The sequence below is a fragment of the Molossus molossus genome, unplaced genomic scaffold (genome assembly GCF_014108415.1).
Source record: "Molossus molossus isolate mMolMol1 unplaced genomic scaffold, mMolMol1.p scaffold_m16_p_1, whole genome shotgun sequence".
Lineage (NCBI taxonomy): Eukaryota > Metazoa > Chordata > Mammalia > Chiroptera > Molossidae > Molossus > Molossus molossus.
Genome location: NW_023425344.1, coordinates 184214726 through 184233834, shown reverse-complemented (window position 1 = coordinate 184233834; position 19109 = coordinate 184214726). Strand labels below are relative to the sequence as shown.

Sequence of the window (19109 nt, the reverse complement as noted above, 5' to 3'; positions counted from 1 at the left end):
TAGTTTTAATCAATTCCATCTACAAACTTCAAATTAATTCAAATGGTCACAAAACATTACATTAAAGTGAAAACTTTAGCATCTTAAGACAATTCCAGCCTTGTGAGAGTCAGTAGGCCCATAAAGAGGTTCTGGTGTTCATCAAGGCTTGTCAACATTGATGGCGCTAGGAAGCTTTGTATTTGTTCCGGCTTTCAGACCATTATAAGCCTAATTAACCCTAAGGAAGAAGGAGTACTGCAAATGGTCAGTGCTTCTCTGCAGGGTGATCTTGGGTGGTTCTTAGGGGCATGGGTCCCTGAGGCTGGGTCTATTATGAAGGTGGAGACTGAACACATGTCTATAAGATAATGGATGGAATGGTCAACAACCATTATCCACCAAATTATTAAGGCAATGTCTGCATTGCTTTAGTTAATTACAACCACTTTTTAAAACTATGGTCTAAATCTTATGAATTCCAGACCTCTTTCTAGAAGTTCTGTATTTTTACATAAACATAAGCGCATGATGTTTCACTTGAGCTAATATCCTAGGCTAAATAATAAAACTAGACCACCTTTTTACACCATACACAAGAATAAACTCAAAATGGATTAAAGACTTAAATGTAAGTCTCAAAACTATAAAAATCCTAGAAGAAAACATAAGCAGTAAAATCTTGAACATTTCTCATAGCAATATTTTTTCTGATATATTTCCTTGGGCAAGGGAAACAAAAAAATAAATAAATAAACCAATGGAACTACATCAAACTAAAAAACTTTTGCACAGCAAAAGAAACCATCAACAAAATGAAGACAACCCACTGAATGGGAGAACATATTCACTGATACAACTGATAAGGAGTTAATTTTCAAAATTTATAAGGAGGTTATGAAACTCAACACCAAAACAAACAAACAAAGAATCCAATTAAAAAATGGGTAAAACACCTGAATAGACACTTCTCCAAAGATAATATGCAGATGGTCAATAAACATATGAAAGATGCTCAACATCACTAATTATCAGAGAAATGCAAATTGAAACCACAATGAGATACCACCTCACACCTGTCAGAATGGCTACCATCAATGAATCAACAAAGAACAAGTGTTGGCGAGGGTGTGGAGAAAAGGGGACTCTAGTATACTGCTGGTGGGAATGCAGACTGGTGCAACCACTGTGGAAAACAGTATGGAGTTTCCTCAAAAAATTAAAAATGGAACTGCCTTATGACCCAGAGATTCCACTTCAGGTAATATATTCGAAGAAATCCAAAACACTAATTTGAAAGAATATATGCACCTCTATATTCATTGCAGTGTTATTTACAATAGCCAAGATCTGGAAGCAACCTAAGTATCCACTGATAGAAGAATGTTAAGAAGATATAAGACATACACACACACACACACACACACACACACACACACACTGGAATATTACTCAACCAGAAGAAAAAAATGAAATCTTGTCATTTGTGATGACAAGGACAGACCTAGAGGGTATTATGCTAAGTGAAATAAACCAGACAGACAAATACAAATACTATATGATTTCACCTATGTGTGGAATCTACAAAATAAAATAAACAAACAAAACAGAAATTCATAGATACAGAAAACTGATAGTTGCCAGACAGGAGGGGGTGGAGGGTGGATGAAAAAGGTGAAGGGATTAAGAAGTCCAAAGTTACATTTTAAAAACAGTCATGTGGATGTAAAGAGCAGCATAAGAAATATAGACACTATAATGGGAACATGTCACAAAGACATTGGAACCATCTACATGGGCTCCCCCAATCTGGGACAATTTGAGCACCAAAGTAATTAAGGATAATAATGAATTATAAACCACTGGGAGAAAAGTAGGAATGTATGAATTCATACCAATAATGAATGAATTAAGAGAGAAGGAGGGCTTTTGCCAACAGAATGCCAAGAGTCTATTGGTAAACATAGAGAAAATGCTGGAAAATCATCATTTTGCAACCAGTGCAGTAGAGATTGGATTAGGCAAAAAAAATCACCAATGGATGCTAAATCCAGAAGACTTTAATGAGGAGCAGGGTGTCTACGTGGTCTTAAACTGTCTCCCCACAGGCTTGCTAATAACAAGGGAGAAAAAGAATAATTACAGTCCTGGCCAGTTTGGCTCAGCGGTTAGAGCGTCAGCCTGCGGTCCTGAGAGACCCGGGTTTGGTTCCCGCTAAGGGCACGTACCTCGGTTGCAGTTTGTCCCCGGCCCACCAGGGCCGTGCGGGTGGCAGCCACTCGGTGTGTTCCTTTCACATCGATGTTTCTCTCTATATATCTGTTCCTCTCTCTCCCTCCCACTCTACCTGAACGAAAAATGGAAAAAAAAAAAAAAAAAGAATAATTACACAGTAGAGAAATTGCACCATATCTTGACCGGCCTAAATGAACTTCATCAATGAGGGGCAGATGAACCCAGTGTGCTTTCAAATGTATTACCCGAGAAGGACATGACATCCCTGAAGCAGCATTTCAGTCTAAAAATCATAGCCTGAAACTAATCACAAGAAAACACAGATAAACCCAAAATGGAGAACATTCTATTTTAAAAATCAAAGTGGTGGTGGGGTGGGGGGGTATTATTCAAAATGCCAGTGTCACAGGAAACATTCCAGATTCAAGGAGGCTAAGGAGACATCACATTAAATGAAATACCTGACCAGACTGGGTTCTGTCCTAGAGGGGAAACTACTATAAATACTACTGAAAACACAACTGGAATACCCATGGTACATTAAAACATTGTATCTATGCTAAACATGCTGAGTTGAGAGCTGTGCTGTGGTTAAGTACGAGATATGTCTTCGGAAATTTACAATGAGGTATTTAGGGGTAAAGGACTATGATGTATGTAACTTTACCTTTAAATGCTTCGGGGAGAGGGACATGAAATGATAAAGCAAATGGGATAAAACTCTATTAAGTAAATCTAGGTGAAGGCTATATACAGTTTCCTATATGTTTTTATGCACTTACTAATTTTATTTCAGCAACTTTCTCTAAGCTGAGATTATTTCCCAAAAGAAGTTTCCAAAAATGATGACCTTGAGTCATCAGTAATATTTTAAACACTAGTCAATACACTCCATGTAAAAAGAAAAGATGTGTGCAATATATTTAGAAAGAGCTTGAGCTTAAAAGCTTATAATGTGAAGTTTTGATGTTTAGAAGACTAATCTTTGGTTTCCTTCAAAATTCACTTTCATAGAACCTGTCATTCTTCTGAAAATGCTGAATGAATAAAATGTCACCATGCCCTGTTTTCTCACTAACAGTTCTTGTCAGGATGATACAAACAAATGATTCTTCCATGCATGCTTCTCCAGATGCCTCTTCATCTTGTTGTTACTCCTCACACGCCTCTACAAAAGGACTGTTCCCACTCCCGGAAGAAGAAACTGAGACGCACAGAAACCGAGGCCATGTGCAAAGGCTAGACCTTTCCACGCAGGGAGCAGCTCCACCAGCTCTTCCCAGGACTTGAAGTGCTTCCTTTATGCCCAGGTGAAAAATGTTTAAAGACAGCCCCTTCAGAGGTGAAAGATGGCCCTGTCATTCTTGAACTAACCACAAGCAGGGCTGTTTCTCCCATTCCATCAACTCAATCAATCACCACATCCTGCATTACAGGAAGCCCTTCCAGAGCTCTGGACAGTATCTGAATTGTGAACTATTGACTGCTTCAAGTGATTCAGTGCCAAGAAAAACAGAGACACAAAATAGGATGAAAATATACTTGGTACCAGTAGATAAACCCTCCTCCCTCCCATGGACACAACCTCCTACCTCTTTCTCTTCCCCACCCACGCTGGTTCACCTTCCCCCATCGCTGTCCTAAGATGCTCATTGTAACCAGCCTCCCCCAGCGCACAGTGATGATGGACAGCGAGGCAGGAGCCATGGTGTCGCCTGCATCCGTGACTCTATGCACCTGACAGCTTAACCTTGCCACTCACGGAGAGCACTTGGGTCTCTCCAGGTTTGTCCAGGTTCTCAAAAACAGCCTCTTGTTTATCGGCTCGGACTTCAATGAGGTTTTGCTTGTAGTTCACCGTGAGGTTCCTCTCCTGGATGATCTCCAGCAGGGCATCTGCATACTTCTTAACCCCAAAAATGGTTCCAAGAGCAGTGTTGAAAATGATGTTGGCCTTTGGTCGATTCCCTGTCTGAGAAAAAGGAAAGAATAGAAACAACCAACACCAAAGCATTACTCCAGCCACCTTTTTTTTTTTCAACTGAGATAAGAATTAAAACTTTCAGAAGAGACCTCGCCAGCTTTCCCCATCACTCTGCCCTGGGGGGGTGAGGGGTAGACAATCCACTGCCCCCGCCTTATTTTCTGTCAGCAACACAGCAACTAAGTGCACATCTGAGTCAGGGGGTTGAGGTGGGTGCTGTTCAACTGAGGACCAAAGAGGGGGATTTATTCCAGGTAAAAACAGAGCTGGATTGTTTGCTCATTTACTCATTTGTTATTCACTCAATAAACACTTAATGAGGTCCTAGAGCTGGCCAGGTGCTGAGGGACAGCAGTGAGCCAGACTTAGCTCCCGTGCCCCCCCTGGCTCATACAGTCTAGTGTTGCTCATGTTTCAGAGAGGCTAGTATTCTCCCAAACACCTATGATCTTAGGGCACCCAAGAGAGAAACTTCTCTCAGGCCACCCAAGAGTTAAGGGAAAAGAGTTAAGCAAAGAGAATTCCCAGGAGGGAAGAAACAGGTAGTCTCTTACTCTTCTCTTGTGCCCAGCTCCTTTTAGGATTTGCTCGCCTGGTTCTCACTATTTAAAAGCAGTTAGGGGAGTAAGAACCTCAAAGGGCTGTGCCAACCGAGATTTCTCATAACCCAGGATGGTCTTTCTTACAAACAGCAGTGATGACTGAAACTGGTCCTTAACTCCCCACCCCACGGGGTTGGTGCTGTGTCACATGACTCAGGTGAGGCCTTCCCAGTCCCATCATCCCCTCCCCTTCTCCCCACCTGCCCCTTTACAGAACCACAGGCTGCTTTGAATCCTGCCACTGTCTCGAGTCAGACCACACTTTAGTAGACCTGAGGTGACATCCTGCAGAAGGGTATGAGGAATGCAGAGACAGCATACCCACCCACACCTCCTTCCATGAAGGTCTGAAATATTCTACATGAACTTTTTTTCTTGCCTTTAATGTATAAAAATAAACAATGTGCAACTAATTATCTAGCTATATGGAAATATTTAAACAGTTTCTAACATATCTCCCCAGTATACACATTAAAAAGTATGTTATGTCCTGGCTGGTTTGGCTCAGGGATTAGAGAGTCAGCCCGAGGACTGAAAAGTCTCCGGTTCGATTCCCGGTCAAAGGCATGTACCTAAGTTGCATGTTCGATCCCCAGTCCCAGTTAGGGTTGTGCAGAAGGCAACCAATCAATGAGTCTCTCTCACATTGATGTTTCTCTCTCTCCCCCTCCCTTCCATTCTATATAAAAATCAATGAAAAAAATATCCTTGGATAAAGACTAACAACAACATAAAAAAGTATGTTACAAAGCCTATTTAATATCATGTAATACATGTACATTTGTATGTACAGTATGACTGTAACCATGTTTAAAACAATAGCATAGGAAAAAATGGAAGGTCATGTCCAATTGATAACAGCAGCTGGATTAAAACAACTGGATTATGATTGACTACTTCTTTCTATTTTATAAACTTCCAATTATACAATTTTGTACATATGTAACCGAAATTTAGAAATAAAAAAAAAAAGTATTTGACATGAATAAAATGGAATTCTGGCAATCATCAAATGAGCACCGTCTGCTCCTCCCTCCCCACCCTCGTCTCTGTCCCTGGAGAGGGCACATACCTTCCTGAAATAGGCTTCCGATAAGTACATGATCTTCTGAGGGGCTCCAGCACACTTGATGGGAGTGTTGGGAAAGGTGAAAATGGCATTGCCCTCCTTGAAGTCCTGCAGAGCTTTCCATGTCTTCTCTACTGTATTCACTGAATAATTGGACCCTATTTTGGGACAGGCAAAACCTTCAGGTAGACCTTTAATCTGCAACAAAGGACACAATGAAAACATTTGTTACCATATGATTTCACTTATATGCGGACTCTAAAGAGCAAAATAAAGTTGAAACAGACTGATAGTCACAGAGAGAGGACTGGCGGTTGCCAGAGGGGAGGGGTGTTGGGGGGCTTGGTGAAAGAGATGAAGGGATTAAGAAGTACAAATTGGAAAATAAATTGAAATACCAAAAAAAAAAAAGGACAAATTGTAGTTACAAAATAGTCATGGGGATGTAAAGTACAGCATAGGGAATATAGTCAATAACATAGTGATAACTATGTATGGGCCAGGTGGGGACTGGGAATATCAAGGGGAACACTATGTAAAGTATATGACCGACTAACCACTAGGCTGTACACCTGAAACCAATACAAATAAAATTGAAAGTAAACTAAAAGAATACATTTTAACAGAAGTGCAAATGGCTTTTCTTTGCCATTTCTACAACCTTGCAAGCATTTCAGTACCATTATTAGCGCCAGTCCTCACACACAATGCAGCAAACAAGTGAAGAATCCACTAAGACCAGCACTACAGCACCTGGAGTCACCTGCCAAGCTGCAGGTTGGACTCAGCCCAGGGGAGCCCCTCCGGTCCCTGGCCTTGAGGCCGTGATTTGAATCATCTCCCACCATCAGAGCAAGGACAAGGATCCAAACATACTTCCTTTAGGGAGAACCAGTTTCCTCACTAGGAAGAAGAAGACTGATAGGCAGAACCAAGAACCACAATGTCAATAATAGCAAACTTAAAGTCCCCTTCATCGAGTTGTACCAGATCCAACTCTTGGTAAAGGCAAGTAATTAAAAACATGGAATTGGGAATCCCCAGACCTGGTATGAGTCCTAGCTTTTCCACTTGTGAGCGCTGTGACCCTCGGCAAATTAACCAATATCTCTAAGCCAGTGAGTCTCAAAGTGTGGTCTCCAGACCAGCATCACCACCACCACCTGGGAACTTGCTGAAAATGCACATTATCAGGCCCCACCACAGAGCTACTGAATCAGAACTCGGGGGTGAGCCCAGAAATCTGTTTTCACAGATGATTCGATGGGCACCGAGGCTTGAAAGGCTTATGTTCACCATCTGGAAAAGAAGATAAAAGTAACAACTTCGGAGGGTTCTTGGCAGGAGTCAGTAAGACCACGCAGGTGAAGTGCTGAGAAAAGTGACACGTGTGGTAATGCTCCCTACAAGGTAGCGTATTCCTGCCAGTCAGATAACCAGTACTTGTCTGTGTGTTAGAAGGGTCACAGCATGCAATAAAAAAGGCACAGACTGAGGTAAGAGGCTCAAGTACCAGTTCTTTCACAAGAGAAGGAAACTCTACAAAACAGTCATCAGGATAGGCTGGTCCTTCAGAACCTCCCCAGACTGTTGTCCAGAATGTAGGGCCACCTCCAGAGTCACTCAACACCTGTCCCTCAGGTCTCCAGGAAACAGAGTTCTATGACCTCCTTCATCACATTCAACGTCAAGAGCGGCTGTTCCTCTGATTACTGATCACAGCTCCTGCTACAGTTTAAGTAGCTATAATATTAGCAGTTTCAACAATAGTCATTTATTATTATAACATTACCTTGCATTTTAATGTTTCTGTAGTTTCACATCTAGGTTGACATTGGGAAGTTCTCTGTATTCCTTCCAAGGGAGGGAGGGAAATATTATTGGTCCATAGACACCGATGAGGAAACTGAAGTACAGAAAGGTTGAGACATCCACCTAGAATCTTACAGAACTAGATGCCAAGGCCTCTGACCGCGGCCTAGGGCTCTTCCCACAAGACTTCTATAGTTCCTGGTTCCCAAAGAAAAACCATCCAAGGGATAAACAAACAGCTCCTCTCTTACCACCTTCATTGTTTTTCTCTGTCTGAAGAAGCTATTGTGAAGGGAAAGGGTACTATCAGGTCGGAGACCTGGTCGTCCAATCCCAGTGCCTCTCTGGGAATCCATTCATTCTGAAGACCCAGCCACATTTGCAGACACCTTGGTGTCCTCATCAAAGAAATCCCCCTTTTGTCTACAATAACCTGAGTAGTTTTCTATTGCCTGTCATCAGGGTGTCAGGTAAGACAGCAGCCTCAGTTTCCTTACCTCTTAAGTGGAGATAAAAATAACTATCTCACAAGTAGCTGTGAGGAATCAATATTAGATTCCCAGCATGTACCTGGTACACAGCAGAGACTCTAGAATAATAGCTACTTTTAAATATTATTATTTCTTGGTTTGCTGCAAAAGGTTGCTAAGGACTCTCAGCACTGGTGTCTTCAAACAGCAATGGGCCCTCAGGGAGATGCACCACCTCTGCTCAGTCAACTCTCCCGGGGCTCTCGTGAGAGACACGGACCTCCCAGAAGGTGTAACTGGCACCTTTCTCCACATGGTCTATCCCACAGCTGGTCTTTCTGAGACTCATGGCCATACCACCACGACCCAAACTCACCACAACTTCACCCCAACTCATCGCTTCTATGAAACGTCGCAGAACATACCCCAGGACATTGTCACCACCTTCACCCTGGACAAGTCATGATTTGTGTTTTACACAGAAACACACTTCAATGACCCTTCCTGAGCCAACTTGCTTGCATTACATTTCTGAAGCTGTGACGTGGTTATCACTACGCTTCGTGTGTTCCAACTCTTCACCCAGAGTCCCCAACCAACTTCTGGAAATCATAATAATTACTGACTTACTCTAGGATGTTTTAGAAAACTAAACTTGAATCTCACAATTATCTGACAGCATCTGGCTCCCTAGCTCGTGGAAAAGGGAGATCGAAGAAACTTCTAGGGTAGTAGCTATATTGTGTCGGTCACTTCGTACCAAGAAACGCAGCCGACACAGCAAACCCCAAACCTCCCTCCGGCCCCTGACAAACAAACTGCTGGAATTCTACCCTTAAAGTCTGCTTTCAAAATTTCAAAATCTAAATCTTACTTCCAAAGAACAACGTAATCTGTCAAACAGCCAGCTCGGTCCTACACAGAAGGCGGTTCTCCTGGAAGTGTGGGCCAGGCTGCTCTCTGCACGAATGCCCGTCAGGGCACGAGTGTGCTGAACTGTGATTAAAGCTTAGAGCTCGATCACATTATCACTGACAGAATCTTCGAGGAGACTCTTTTAAAACCATAAAAAGACTGCTGAGAAATAAAACTAGATGAGGATTTCTTAGTACTTTTTCTTGTCAAAATGAATATAAAGGCACTTGAGGCCGTGTCTGAAGTTGGCATACGCAGGCGAGGGCACACAGAGGAGTTGAAGCGTACCTTCTCATAGTCCAGCTGGATTCCGAGAGCAATGATGAGATATCTGTAGGAGATCTGCAACACAAAACAAGGTCATTTCACACCAGGCCCCAACAGTGGCCGTCCAAGGGCTGACTCCGGCCCCAGGTGAGTGTGGCCAACAGTGTTTCTATTTTTTCATGTGAAAAAAATAATCAGTTATTATTATAACAGTACCTTGCATGTTAATGTTTCTGTACTTTCACATCTACACTGACACCGGATGTTCTCTGTACTCCTTTGAGAGGAAGGGAAATATTGGCCCATAGACACCGATGAGGAAACTGAAGTACAGCAAGGTTGAGACATCCACCTAGAACCTTACGGAACTAGATGCCAAGGCCTCTTCTAACAAGACTTCTATAGTCCCTGGTTCCCAAAGCAAAACCATCCAAGGGATAAACAAACAGCTCATCCCTTACAACCTTCATTGCTTTTCTCTGTCTGAAGAAGCTGTTGTAAAGGAAAAAGGTGCCTTTAGGTGGGAGACCTGGTCATAAAGGGCGGTTTATGACCCCTTATCCAAGGCTTGAGGCTGTGGGTGGTGGGCAGGGCGTCAGACACCCCTCCGGTCTGCCATCATGCCCACATTCTCATGCCTCACTGTGGAACCTGCCTGGCTGCTGAGAGTTGGGGACTCCTATACTTCTACACAATGAAGAATGACGGCAAAGAGGCCACAACTTCTTGTGCAGTGCTTATGTTCACATTTTTTCATGTTAAGCATGGCTTTCTAATCTTAAGAACAGTCAACTTTCTTTAAAATCTATGGGGTAATGTGTGAATCCCAAGCAAATCTGACCTGTCATGTGGATGGATCAAAATCATAGCTGAGAAACTGCTCTTTTGAGGGTCATTGAAAAGGATGTGATACAATGCATTTGATATTATATCATGATCTGTTTGGGATTTAAAAGTCCCCTCTTTAAATAGGGGTCTTGAGACTACTCGGGCTGAGAGCAAGTCTCCATATTCACTGTGATGGAAATGTGGGTTGAGGATCCGGAGAAAGGTAAGCGATGCCAGAAAGAGTCAGCAAGAAGGATGTAAAGTAGAAGGACTTGCCTAGGTGAAGAATGGCTGCAGTGGAAGCCGGGAGCCCAGACAGGACATGGGGTGATGGCTGCCTCACTCCTGTACTAAACAGAGAAGCTCAGACGCATGCTGTGAAGATCACAGCTAAAGAAAGGGGATTCCCAGACACAAGAGTGCTTAGCTCATGCTGGGGAGCTGGAGGAGCAAGTCACCCAAGAGATCCTGCCCTGGGACCCAGATCAGCTCTGTGGTCACCTCCACAGTGAGGTCTTCCTATGGCTCAGTCTTCCTCCGGCCCGCCCCTCCTGGGAGCTCCCTTAGCACAGTGTACAAGGTGCTTCATAGCACTTGTCAAGTTACATAGCAGTCATGTCCTCCCCCACCACATCGAAATCCTAGAGGATAAAGGTTGTGTCTTACTCCTTATAGTCCTAGAATCCAACATAGTCACCAAACTAAAGTGAAGCACGTGGTAATGTTTGTTGGATGAATGTTTGGTTCCAGTTGCTTATGAAAATACAACTTATCAAAGTGGACAGATGACACATACATCATCATCCATGTGACTGGCCTGTCCATGGACAGCAGGTGCCCTGAAGTTCCTTGTTCTGTAGGAAAGCGCACTAGGCCCGTTAAATGGCTGGCTGAAGTGTGCTGGGTCGTCAGCGTATGTGAGGGGAGAGGGGGCATGGGGTTTGGGGAGATGATCTCCACGTATAACATCTCAACACTATCAGCTAGAAACGCTTAGGTTTGTGTGTGCCTTGATGGTTCTACTAGAGCATCATGCTGATTATTTTTTAGGTGCAGGAATAACAAATAAGCTTAAGATTATGAAAAATCATTAAGGGAGAATAAACCCTAAAGTAGCAAAGTCTAAAATGAAAGCCTCAAGCCTTTGAATGAGTTCAAGTTTCCAGGCCAGATGATTTAAACTCTAAAGAATTGCAAAAATTTGTAGACAAGACTTTTGAGCCATTGCCAAGAACAGTACAGACCTCTCCAGGGAGCTAAATATGGGCAAATATTCTCATTTTATACAGAGGATGGAGAAGGTAACTAACAACTTAGTTAACAGGATGTTCACCCATTTCAAAATTCCAGGCTCGTCTACTGGATAGATGTCTCAGCAATTTGGAAAAAGAAGAGCATCGACATGGAATCAAATTGCAAACCTGCTTTAAACAACTATACTGGCACACAGTGGATGCTCAATAAATATTTCCTTTTTTCATGTATTCTTTTAAAAATAACAGCAACATTTTTTGAACATCCACTTTATCTATTTTAGGATGTGGGAAGCCTGACTTGACAGGGAATCGTGTGAGAAAAGGTCTGAGCTGACCACAGGCATGAATCTGCACTGTGGTAACTGTCGCTACACAGGGAAATGCTCACTGAAGCTGTATCTGCCTGGGGAGGGCATGGTGTCACGCTATTCTGAGTTGTTCTGTAGAGTTGCTTCCTCTCCCAGGTGCCTCCTTCATGCAGGACTAACAAGTCCGATGCTGTCTAAAGCAGGGTAAAGAGAGTAGTGAGGGGACTGAAGACCATGGAATATGAGGAAAGGTCAAGGGACGAGGGGACAAGTCTACCTGAAGAGAAGACTGACCCAGACTAAAAGAACCATCTTCGAAAGGCTGAAGGGTTTCTCCACACAGAGAGAAGACATTCTCTCCCACACTACAGGGAGCACAGGGACGAGAACGGTATTAGGGTGCAGCACGACGGCCGCACTGCCTGCTGCTGTCCTGGGCTCACAGTAGATGAGGGGACATGACACTGCAGAGGGTTTCTGAGCCCGCGGTCTCATCATCCTGCTCTCGTCCCCTCAGTCAAACTCAGGGCGGCAGTTTCTGAAAAGCTTTCACCCCTAGGTGGTGGGGGTGGGAGGAGACTTCTAAATTATGCTGCTGAATTATGAGCCTCAAGCTCCAGCAGCGCTGTCCTCCTGAGCTCTGGCACAAAGCTGTCACCGTTCCCTCACAACTCTGCAGAGCGCCCTCTAGTGTGACTGCGTGGATATTTTCCAACATCTCCTTCCTCAGGGAGGCAGCTGTCAGGTAGAGAAACCGGCTGCTCCAAAGGAAAAAGGAGGCAGGTGCCTGCTTTTTAACACGTAGCCGTATTATTTGTTCAGTAAACGCTCAGATGCAAGACACTCTACCAAGCAATATGGAAAACTGTGGGTGTTCATAAATACTTGTCTCCGTTGTTCATTTATTAATTTAACATCATCCAGTCCTTCCATCTGCCCCATCCTCCGTTCACCACACACCCTCCCCTCTCATGCAGTATTAACATGCACGCATACATGCACTCACATATATGTACCACCCTCCCACCATGAAGCTGTCCAGTTTGATTATAGCTGTGCGTTTTACACAAGCCCTTGATTAACCGAAGCCGAGGGATCCCAGCGGTTACCTCCTTGCCGTTGTCTGTGCGAATGCAGTTCTTGTCCGGGTTCAGCTCCACCACTCTAGCTTTGACCCATTCTACACCAGATGGAATCACACTCGCTGTGGGACGGCCAGATGAGGACAACTGTTTGGCACCAGCACCCACCAGCGTCCATATTGGCTGGTAGAAATGTCTCTGAGAAACAAAGTATTTGGAGATTCATTTCAATTTGAGGCTGATGAAAGTGTCATAGTTAAAGGTACATGGGCTAGATTCTCAATTATGCCCTCCTGACCCTTGGAATATTGCATAGAAAGTCTCTGGGTGGTCCTCCCCACCCCCTCCCACTGGTGTCTCCGATTACGTTAAACTCTGAAGGGTAGTCACCTACAAGAATTCTGCCAAGCTCATCGAAAAAAGCCAAAAACTGTTTAGTGACCATTGTATTACTTCTTGCTGACGGTTGATTTGGGGTTTAACATGTACATTACACACACACACACACAAATTATGGATACACTTATGTGCACAGGTATAAAGAAATATTAAGCCCAGCAGCCTAAATATGGTTCCTCAGAAGTTTGTGGGGACTGCGCTAAGCGTGAAAAGTTTACAGCCCCTCTGGGGATCCTCAAAACTTCACTAACTTCCAACTGTGTTTGCAGAGCCTGTGGAAGACACAGATATTCCCCGCCAGCCCTATTAGCCCTCTTCTCCTGTCTCAGAGGTTTTACACCCAAAGCCAGGAGGCACCAAATGCTACCCTATAATGCCCCATCCACCCAAACTTCCACTATTTTTCGGAGTTCTCTTGCTTCCAATGACTCACTCTGGATCTAAGTTAGTTGTGCAAGTTCGAGGCTCAGGGGCGAAGGGCAGCTTGGTTTAATGTCGCTGAGCATTCCCGTTCTCTCAGGGAGTGCACTGGGGACCACGAGTTCTCAGCATCGCCCAAACACCTCAAACTGGCTGGACAGAATTGCCAGCACCCACAGAGAGGTGAAGAGAAGGGAGGGATGGCCTCGCGATCTCCCTGCAGTCCGAGGACAGGGGGCAGAGAGCCGAATGATTTCAAGTCGATCTTGAACAGAAAGAGGAATGAAAACACAAGCCCAGGTTTTCTGGGGACTACATACAAGCATCAGCTCCAGCAATCACTGAACCAGACAGAGGGAACGTGCCACCCGCCTGAGCCCCTGCAGCTCCTTTGAGAGACACTCCTGTGTTGCATGTCCTCTCGGGGCAAATCAGACATGCTTCTGGCCTCCTGAACTGTGTCCAGTGCCTCTGTCTCATTATAAGGAGTAGCCCCTGCCCATGGGCCAGCTACAATAGTCCACCTGACACAGCTCTCAGACCACCGTTGTGTATAATGTTGTCCCTGACTTAGTCACTTTACAAAGGAAAGTAACAGAGAACACCCTCCAGTCTCCTCTCAGATCACAGCACACCTGTCAGAGATGGCAACAAAGCCGGAGCGGCCTCACTGGGCCTGGGGAGACGTCTTGGAAAGCAGTGTGCCCTCATGCCCTCCCCTCCCCACCAAACAGGCGCCAGGTCCACTCTGCTCCCGGCCCCCAAGGATTCAGTTCCCAGCCGGCACATGCCTGGCTCCTTAGGAAACATCAGACAAACCACCAAAAATCTTGACTATTTACCTGCAGCTTTTGGACAATTTTTAAGTGTTTTTCATGAAATAGTGCCTTACATACAAACACTTCTCAACTTCCCTCCTGGTGTTTACTACCTTTTTCTGCCTTATAATCTGTTTAAAGTTAAATTTCTGAAACCCAGTGACACCTTCCCGGAGGCCCCCTGGTCCTTCACTCATCACATTATCTTCAGACTGGACCAGAGATTGGAAAGTGCAGTGACCATCGATTTTCCTCTGGACACTGTATGGGAGGGGGAGAGCTTCATGGATACACTGAAGTCCTAACCTCAGTACCTAGAAATGTTACCTTATATGGAAACAGGATCTTTACAGATGTAATCAAGTTAAGGGAACTATGAGAGAATATGTATCTGTTGTTTTAAGACACTCAGTTAGGCTCTGGCCGGTTTGGCTCAGTAGTTAGAGCCTCTGACAGCAGACTGAAGGGTCTTGGGTTCAATTCCTGGTCAAGGGCACATATCTGGGTTGCAGGTTCAATCCCCCACCCCAGTCGGGGTCATGTGTGAGGCAGACAGTCAATGTTTCTCTCTCCCTCCCTCCCTCCCTTCCACTCTATCTAAAAATCAATGGAAAAATATCCTCAGGTAAGGATTAACCAAAAAAAAAAAGACATGCAATTTGCGGTAATATGTTATAGCAGGCCTAAGAAACATACAGAGAAGAAGAACATAAAAAGCCAAGAGATTTGTCCCCTCTCTCCCTTCCTCCACCTTCTCCAATTTTTTTGGGCTGCCTGACTTTTGTGCCCAGAAGGAGAAACACTAACCTGGAACCCGGGGACATGACAGCCCAGTGCCTGACAGGCATCCCACCCACCTCCTAGCCCACACGCTCATGCACGCACACTCATGCACTCAGAAGGGGGGAACTTACCTCACTGGGCTCAACGATGGCCACATTCTCTGCACCCACTCTCCTCTTCATACGGGAGGCCATGGTGATCCCACCGCTGCCCCCGCCCAGCACCAGCACCTCATAGTGGTTCTTGGCTGCGAGGCCGGTGTCTGTGTGCAGCTGAAGTGGGCCGGCCTGCTGAGCGCCCAGCCTGAGGAAGCAGGTGAAGAGCCGGGCACGGGGGCTGGACACCCCGGCAACCAGCGGGGTCATCTTCTCACTGGATTTGGCTGGAAAGGAACAGGCTGGGCTGAGCACAAGGATCACTGTGCAACCAAGGCATTTTCTTTCCAGAGGAAGGGGCAGCTGGCATCTGGCCAGCTCCAGCTGGTGCCCCCCCCATCTCCCCTCAAAACCACCTCCCCAGCTGGCTGTGGTCCCAAAGTCTCCTGACAGCATAACATTGGTAACTAACCATTGGCTAAGCTCCCATTTCTCCCCTTCCTCCTTCTTTCAGGATGTCTAGGACTTTTTTGTCCATCCAAAAATTCTAGGGCCTCCTGTGGTGCGTCCAGCTGCCACCCATCCCCCACTCGGGCACATGCCTCAACTCTTTCTCTGGATTTTCAGTCCATCAAAGATGTATGAGTCCACAGACCGACAGACACCTGTGCAAGTCCTTGCCATAGGGCCCCTAAGACCGTGCTGAGACAAATAGTCCTGCAAGAAACCCACCTTCTGCAACTCAGAGTTCACACCAAGGACATCAGTGCCTCGGCCCCACTCAGAGCCTCCGGGCTCTGCCTGCCCAGGAACACGCAATTTTAGCAAATCACAGGCTACAGACATGCAAACAAAGGCCCTCCACACCTTTGACAATTTCAACCAGATGACAGAAGAGCCCTGCCTGGTATCATAAAGATATATTTTATATAAAGAATCTGCACATGTTGCTGACCAGTCTTTTATTATATGTAACCAGTAAACAATCTCCTTTTTTTTTATCCTCACCCGGGGATATTTTTGCATTTATCTTCAGATAGAGTGGGAGGGAGAGAGTGGGGAAGAGAGAGAGACAAACATCGATGTGAGAGAGACACATCGACTGGCTGCCACCACCCACACGACCCCAACCGGGGCCGGAGACAAACTGCAACTGAGGTACGTGCCCTTAGCAGGAACCGAACCCAGGTCTCTCTGGTCCGCGGGTCAACACTCTAAACTGCTGAGCCAAACTGGCCAGGCCAATCTCCTCTTAACAGTGCCTCCGAGATGCACTCTGAGCCTTCGGAAAGGGCAGTTCTGCTCTGAGCACTCAGCGCTTTGGCAGTGAGGACATGAAGGCTTCTCAGACACTGGCCTGGGCTTCACCCCACCCTCGGAACTGGCCTGAAGTCTTGGACACCCTTTACTAGCACAACTTGAAGGGCCCAGACTCCAAATATCTCCCTCTCTGGGTATTACCCAGCCCCAAATTCCACCATCAAGTTCAGTCCTTTGAGTTCAACACTGCTCCAGGAACCCTTTATTCAAATGCCAGGACCCAGCTGTAGGTAACACCTCTAGCTGCTCAGGTCACTAACTTCTTAATGGGGCTGATTTAATTACAGTCAAACCTCAGTTCTCCAACATCTCCGGCTGGACCTACAACCCTTTCAAGCTGATATATCAGCATGACAAAAAGCGTCTCTCAGGCCACAAAGGAGAGAATGTGAGTCAGTTTACCCCTAAACCTCCTGTTGTTAACATCTCAGAGAATTGTGCTGTGAATATTCTTGTGTTTCTGTTTTTTTGTTTGTTTGTTTTTTGCTTTTTGCTTTTGCTGCTGGTGAAATGGATGATTAGCACAATTTTAAAACAGAGAGGCCATGGAGAGTGCTGTTACAAAGGGTGTGAGAGAAACAATGACCACAGGCAACTGAAGAGGTAGAAAAGCTGTTGTTGATTTGGATAAAGGTAAAGTGGTTAGCAGTGACAGCATCTCCAAGGCAGTGATAGTGAAAAAGCCATGATGCACATACTGTATGACCTCCTGAAAGACACCCCTGGAATGTGTGCCCTAGGTGACTCGTTTAAGGCCAGTAGGGGTGGGGTGGGGTGGTAAGTTTAAGAAAAGAAGTGTTTGTTTAAAGATTAAACAGTGCATTACACGTGTACTGTATATAAGAAAGGTTAAAATGGAATCATTTGGTGGTCTGGAGTGAATTAATTCAATTATATTATTTCTAATGAGAAAAAAAGGATTCGGTTTTCAAACAAATCATTTCTCAAACAGCCTTCCGGAAGGAATCAAGTTTGAAAACTCAAGGTTCCACTGTACATCATTTTCCCCAAAAACTGGAGAAGCAGGAAGCTCCCCGAGGGGATCAGAGGACACTGGGAGGGAGAGAGGGCCCTGAAGGGAAGAAGGAGACGCCCCGGAGGGGGGAGGAGGGGCAGGAAGTGGAAAGGAGGAGCCACAGGGCTGACTTTAATTAGGATGAATTTATTCCGGTGTCCTGGCACCCTGACAACTTCCGCAACATTTCAGATCTGAAGCGACTCGGTCCCAGAAACTAAGGCAGATTCATACATTGTTGCTGCAAGTTTGAAATCTGTGTGACTCTTCTAGAAAACAACATTTATCCTTCTTTGCCCTTGTATGTCCATTTCTGGGACTCTGGTCTAAGGAAATAACCTCTAATATGAAGAAGACAAACCTTTACAAAGATGTATCTCACATATTCATTCATAGCATAGAGTCAAACCTCAGTTAACTGGCTTGTGGATGGGATCTGATTACGTCCGGGTCACAGAAAAAAACTCCACACTGACCGGGGAAAGCACAGGTCCCAGACTGCTTCAAACAAGGTTAATTTGAGATTACTTCGATTTAATATGGGGAGCTGGGGGGAGGACAGGGATAGCAGTCTGAACGTCAAAACTTGGGGGAAAGGTTAAGTAAAAAATGGTTGCACAAGATGATTATATAAAGCTATATAAAAGACTATATAAGTCCTTCCAAATTATGTTTGCAAAGAGCATAATAAATACTTATGTTATGATCAGTACTGTATACAAATGGGAAATGCAATGAGCTCAACTATGTAAGAGAAAATGCACTAAAAAAAGAGCGAAAGGCCCTGGCCGGTTTGGCTCAGCGGTTAGAGCGTCGGCCTGCGGTCCTGAGAGACCCGGGTTCGGTTCCCGCTAAGGGTGCGCATCTCGGTTGCAGTTTGTCCCCGGCCCTGGTCGGTTGTGTGGGTGGCAGCCACTCGATGTGTTCCTTTCACATCAATGTTTCTCTCTCTCTCTCTCTCTCTCTCTCTCTGTTCCTCTCTCTCCCTCCCACTCTACCTGAACAAAAAATGGAAAAATGTCCTCGGGTGAGGATAAAAAAAAAAAAAAAAGAAAAGAGCAAAAGGTTAACACTGGGTGAGTGGTTTTCGAATAATGGGTGGTTTTCAGTCTTCTGCTTTTCTATATTTTATAAAATTTTTACTATATACATATATTAATGTTATAATGATAAAATATTTTTCCTTTATTAAATTTATTGGGGTGATACTAGTTAATGAAATTATAATGGTTTCAAGTGTACATTTCTATGACACATGACCTGTATATTGCATTGTGTGCCCACCACCCAAAGTCAAATCTCCTTTCATCACCATACACTTGACCCCTCTACCCTTCACTACCTCCCCACCCCTTTTTCCTTCTGGCAACCATCATATTATTGTCTGTGTCTATGAGTTTCAGTTTTATACCCCACATATGAGTGAAATCATATGGTTCTTAGCTTTTTTCT

At 44.7% G+C, this 19109-nt stretch overlaps 1 protein-coding gene across 1 annotated transcript in view; it reads right to left on the bottom strand.

Moving 5' to 3' along the window:
• Window positions 1-19109, bottom strand: part of SQOR (sulfide quinone oxidoreductase) — a 48329-nt gene that overhangs the window by 10290 nt on the left and 18930 nt on the right. The window contains exons 2-6 of the mRNA XM_036261434.1: window positions 15359-15609; window positions 12835-13005; window positions 9355-9408; window positions 5873-6067; window positions 3977-4186 (exon numbers count right to left, since the gene is read on the bottom strand). Of these exons, the coding sequence (XP_036117327.1) occupies window positions 3977-4186; window positions 5873-6067; window positions 9355-9408; window positions 12835-13005; window positions 15359-15592 (864 nt within the window). The 5' untranslated portion in view covers window positions 15593-15609. The remainder of the gene's footprint in view (window positions 1-3976; window positions 4187-5872; window positions 6068-9354; window positions 9409-12834; window positions 13006-15358; window positions 15610-19109) is intronic.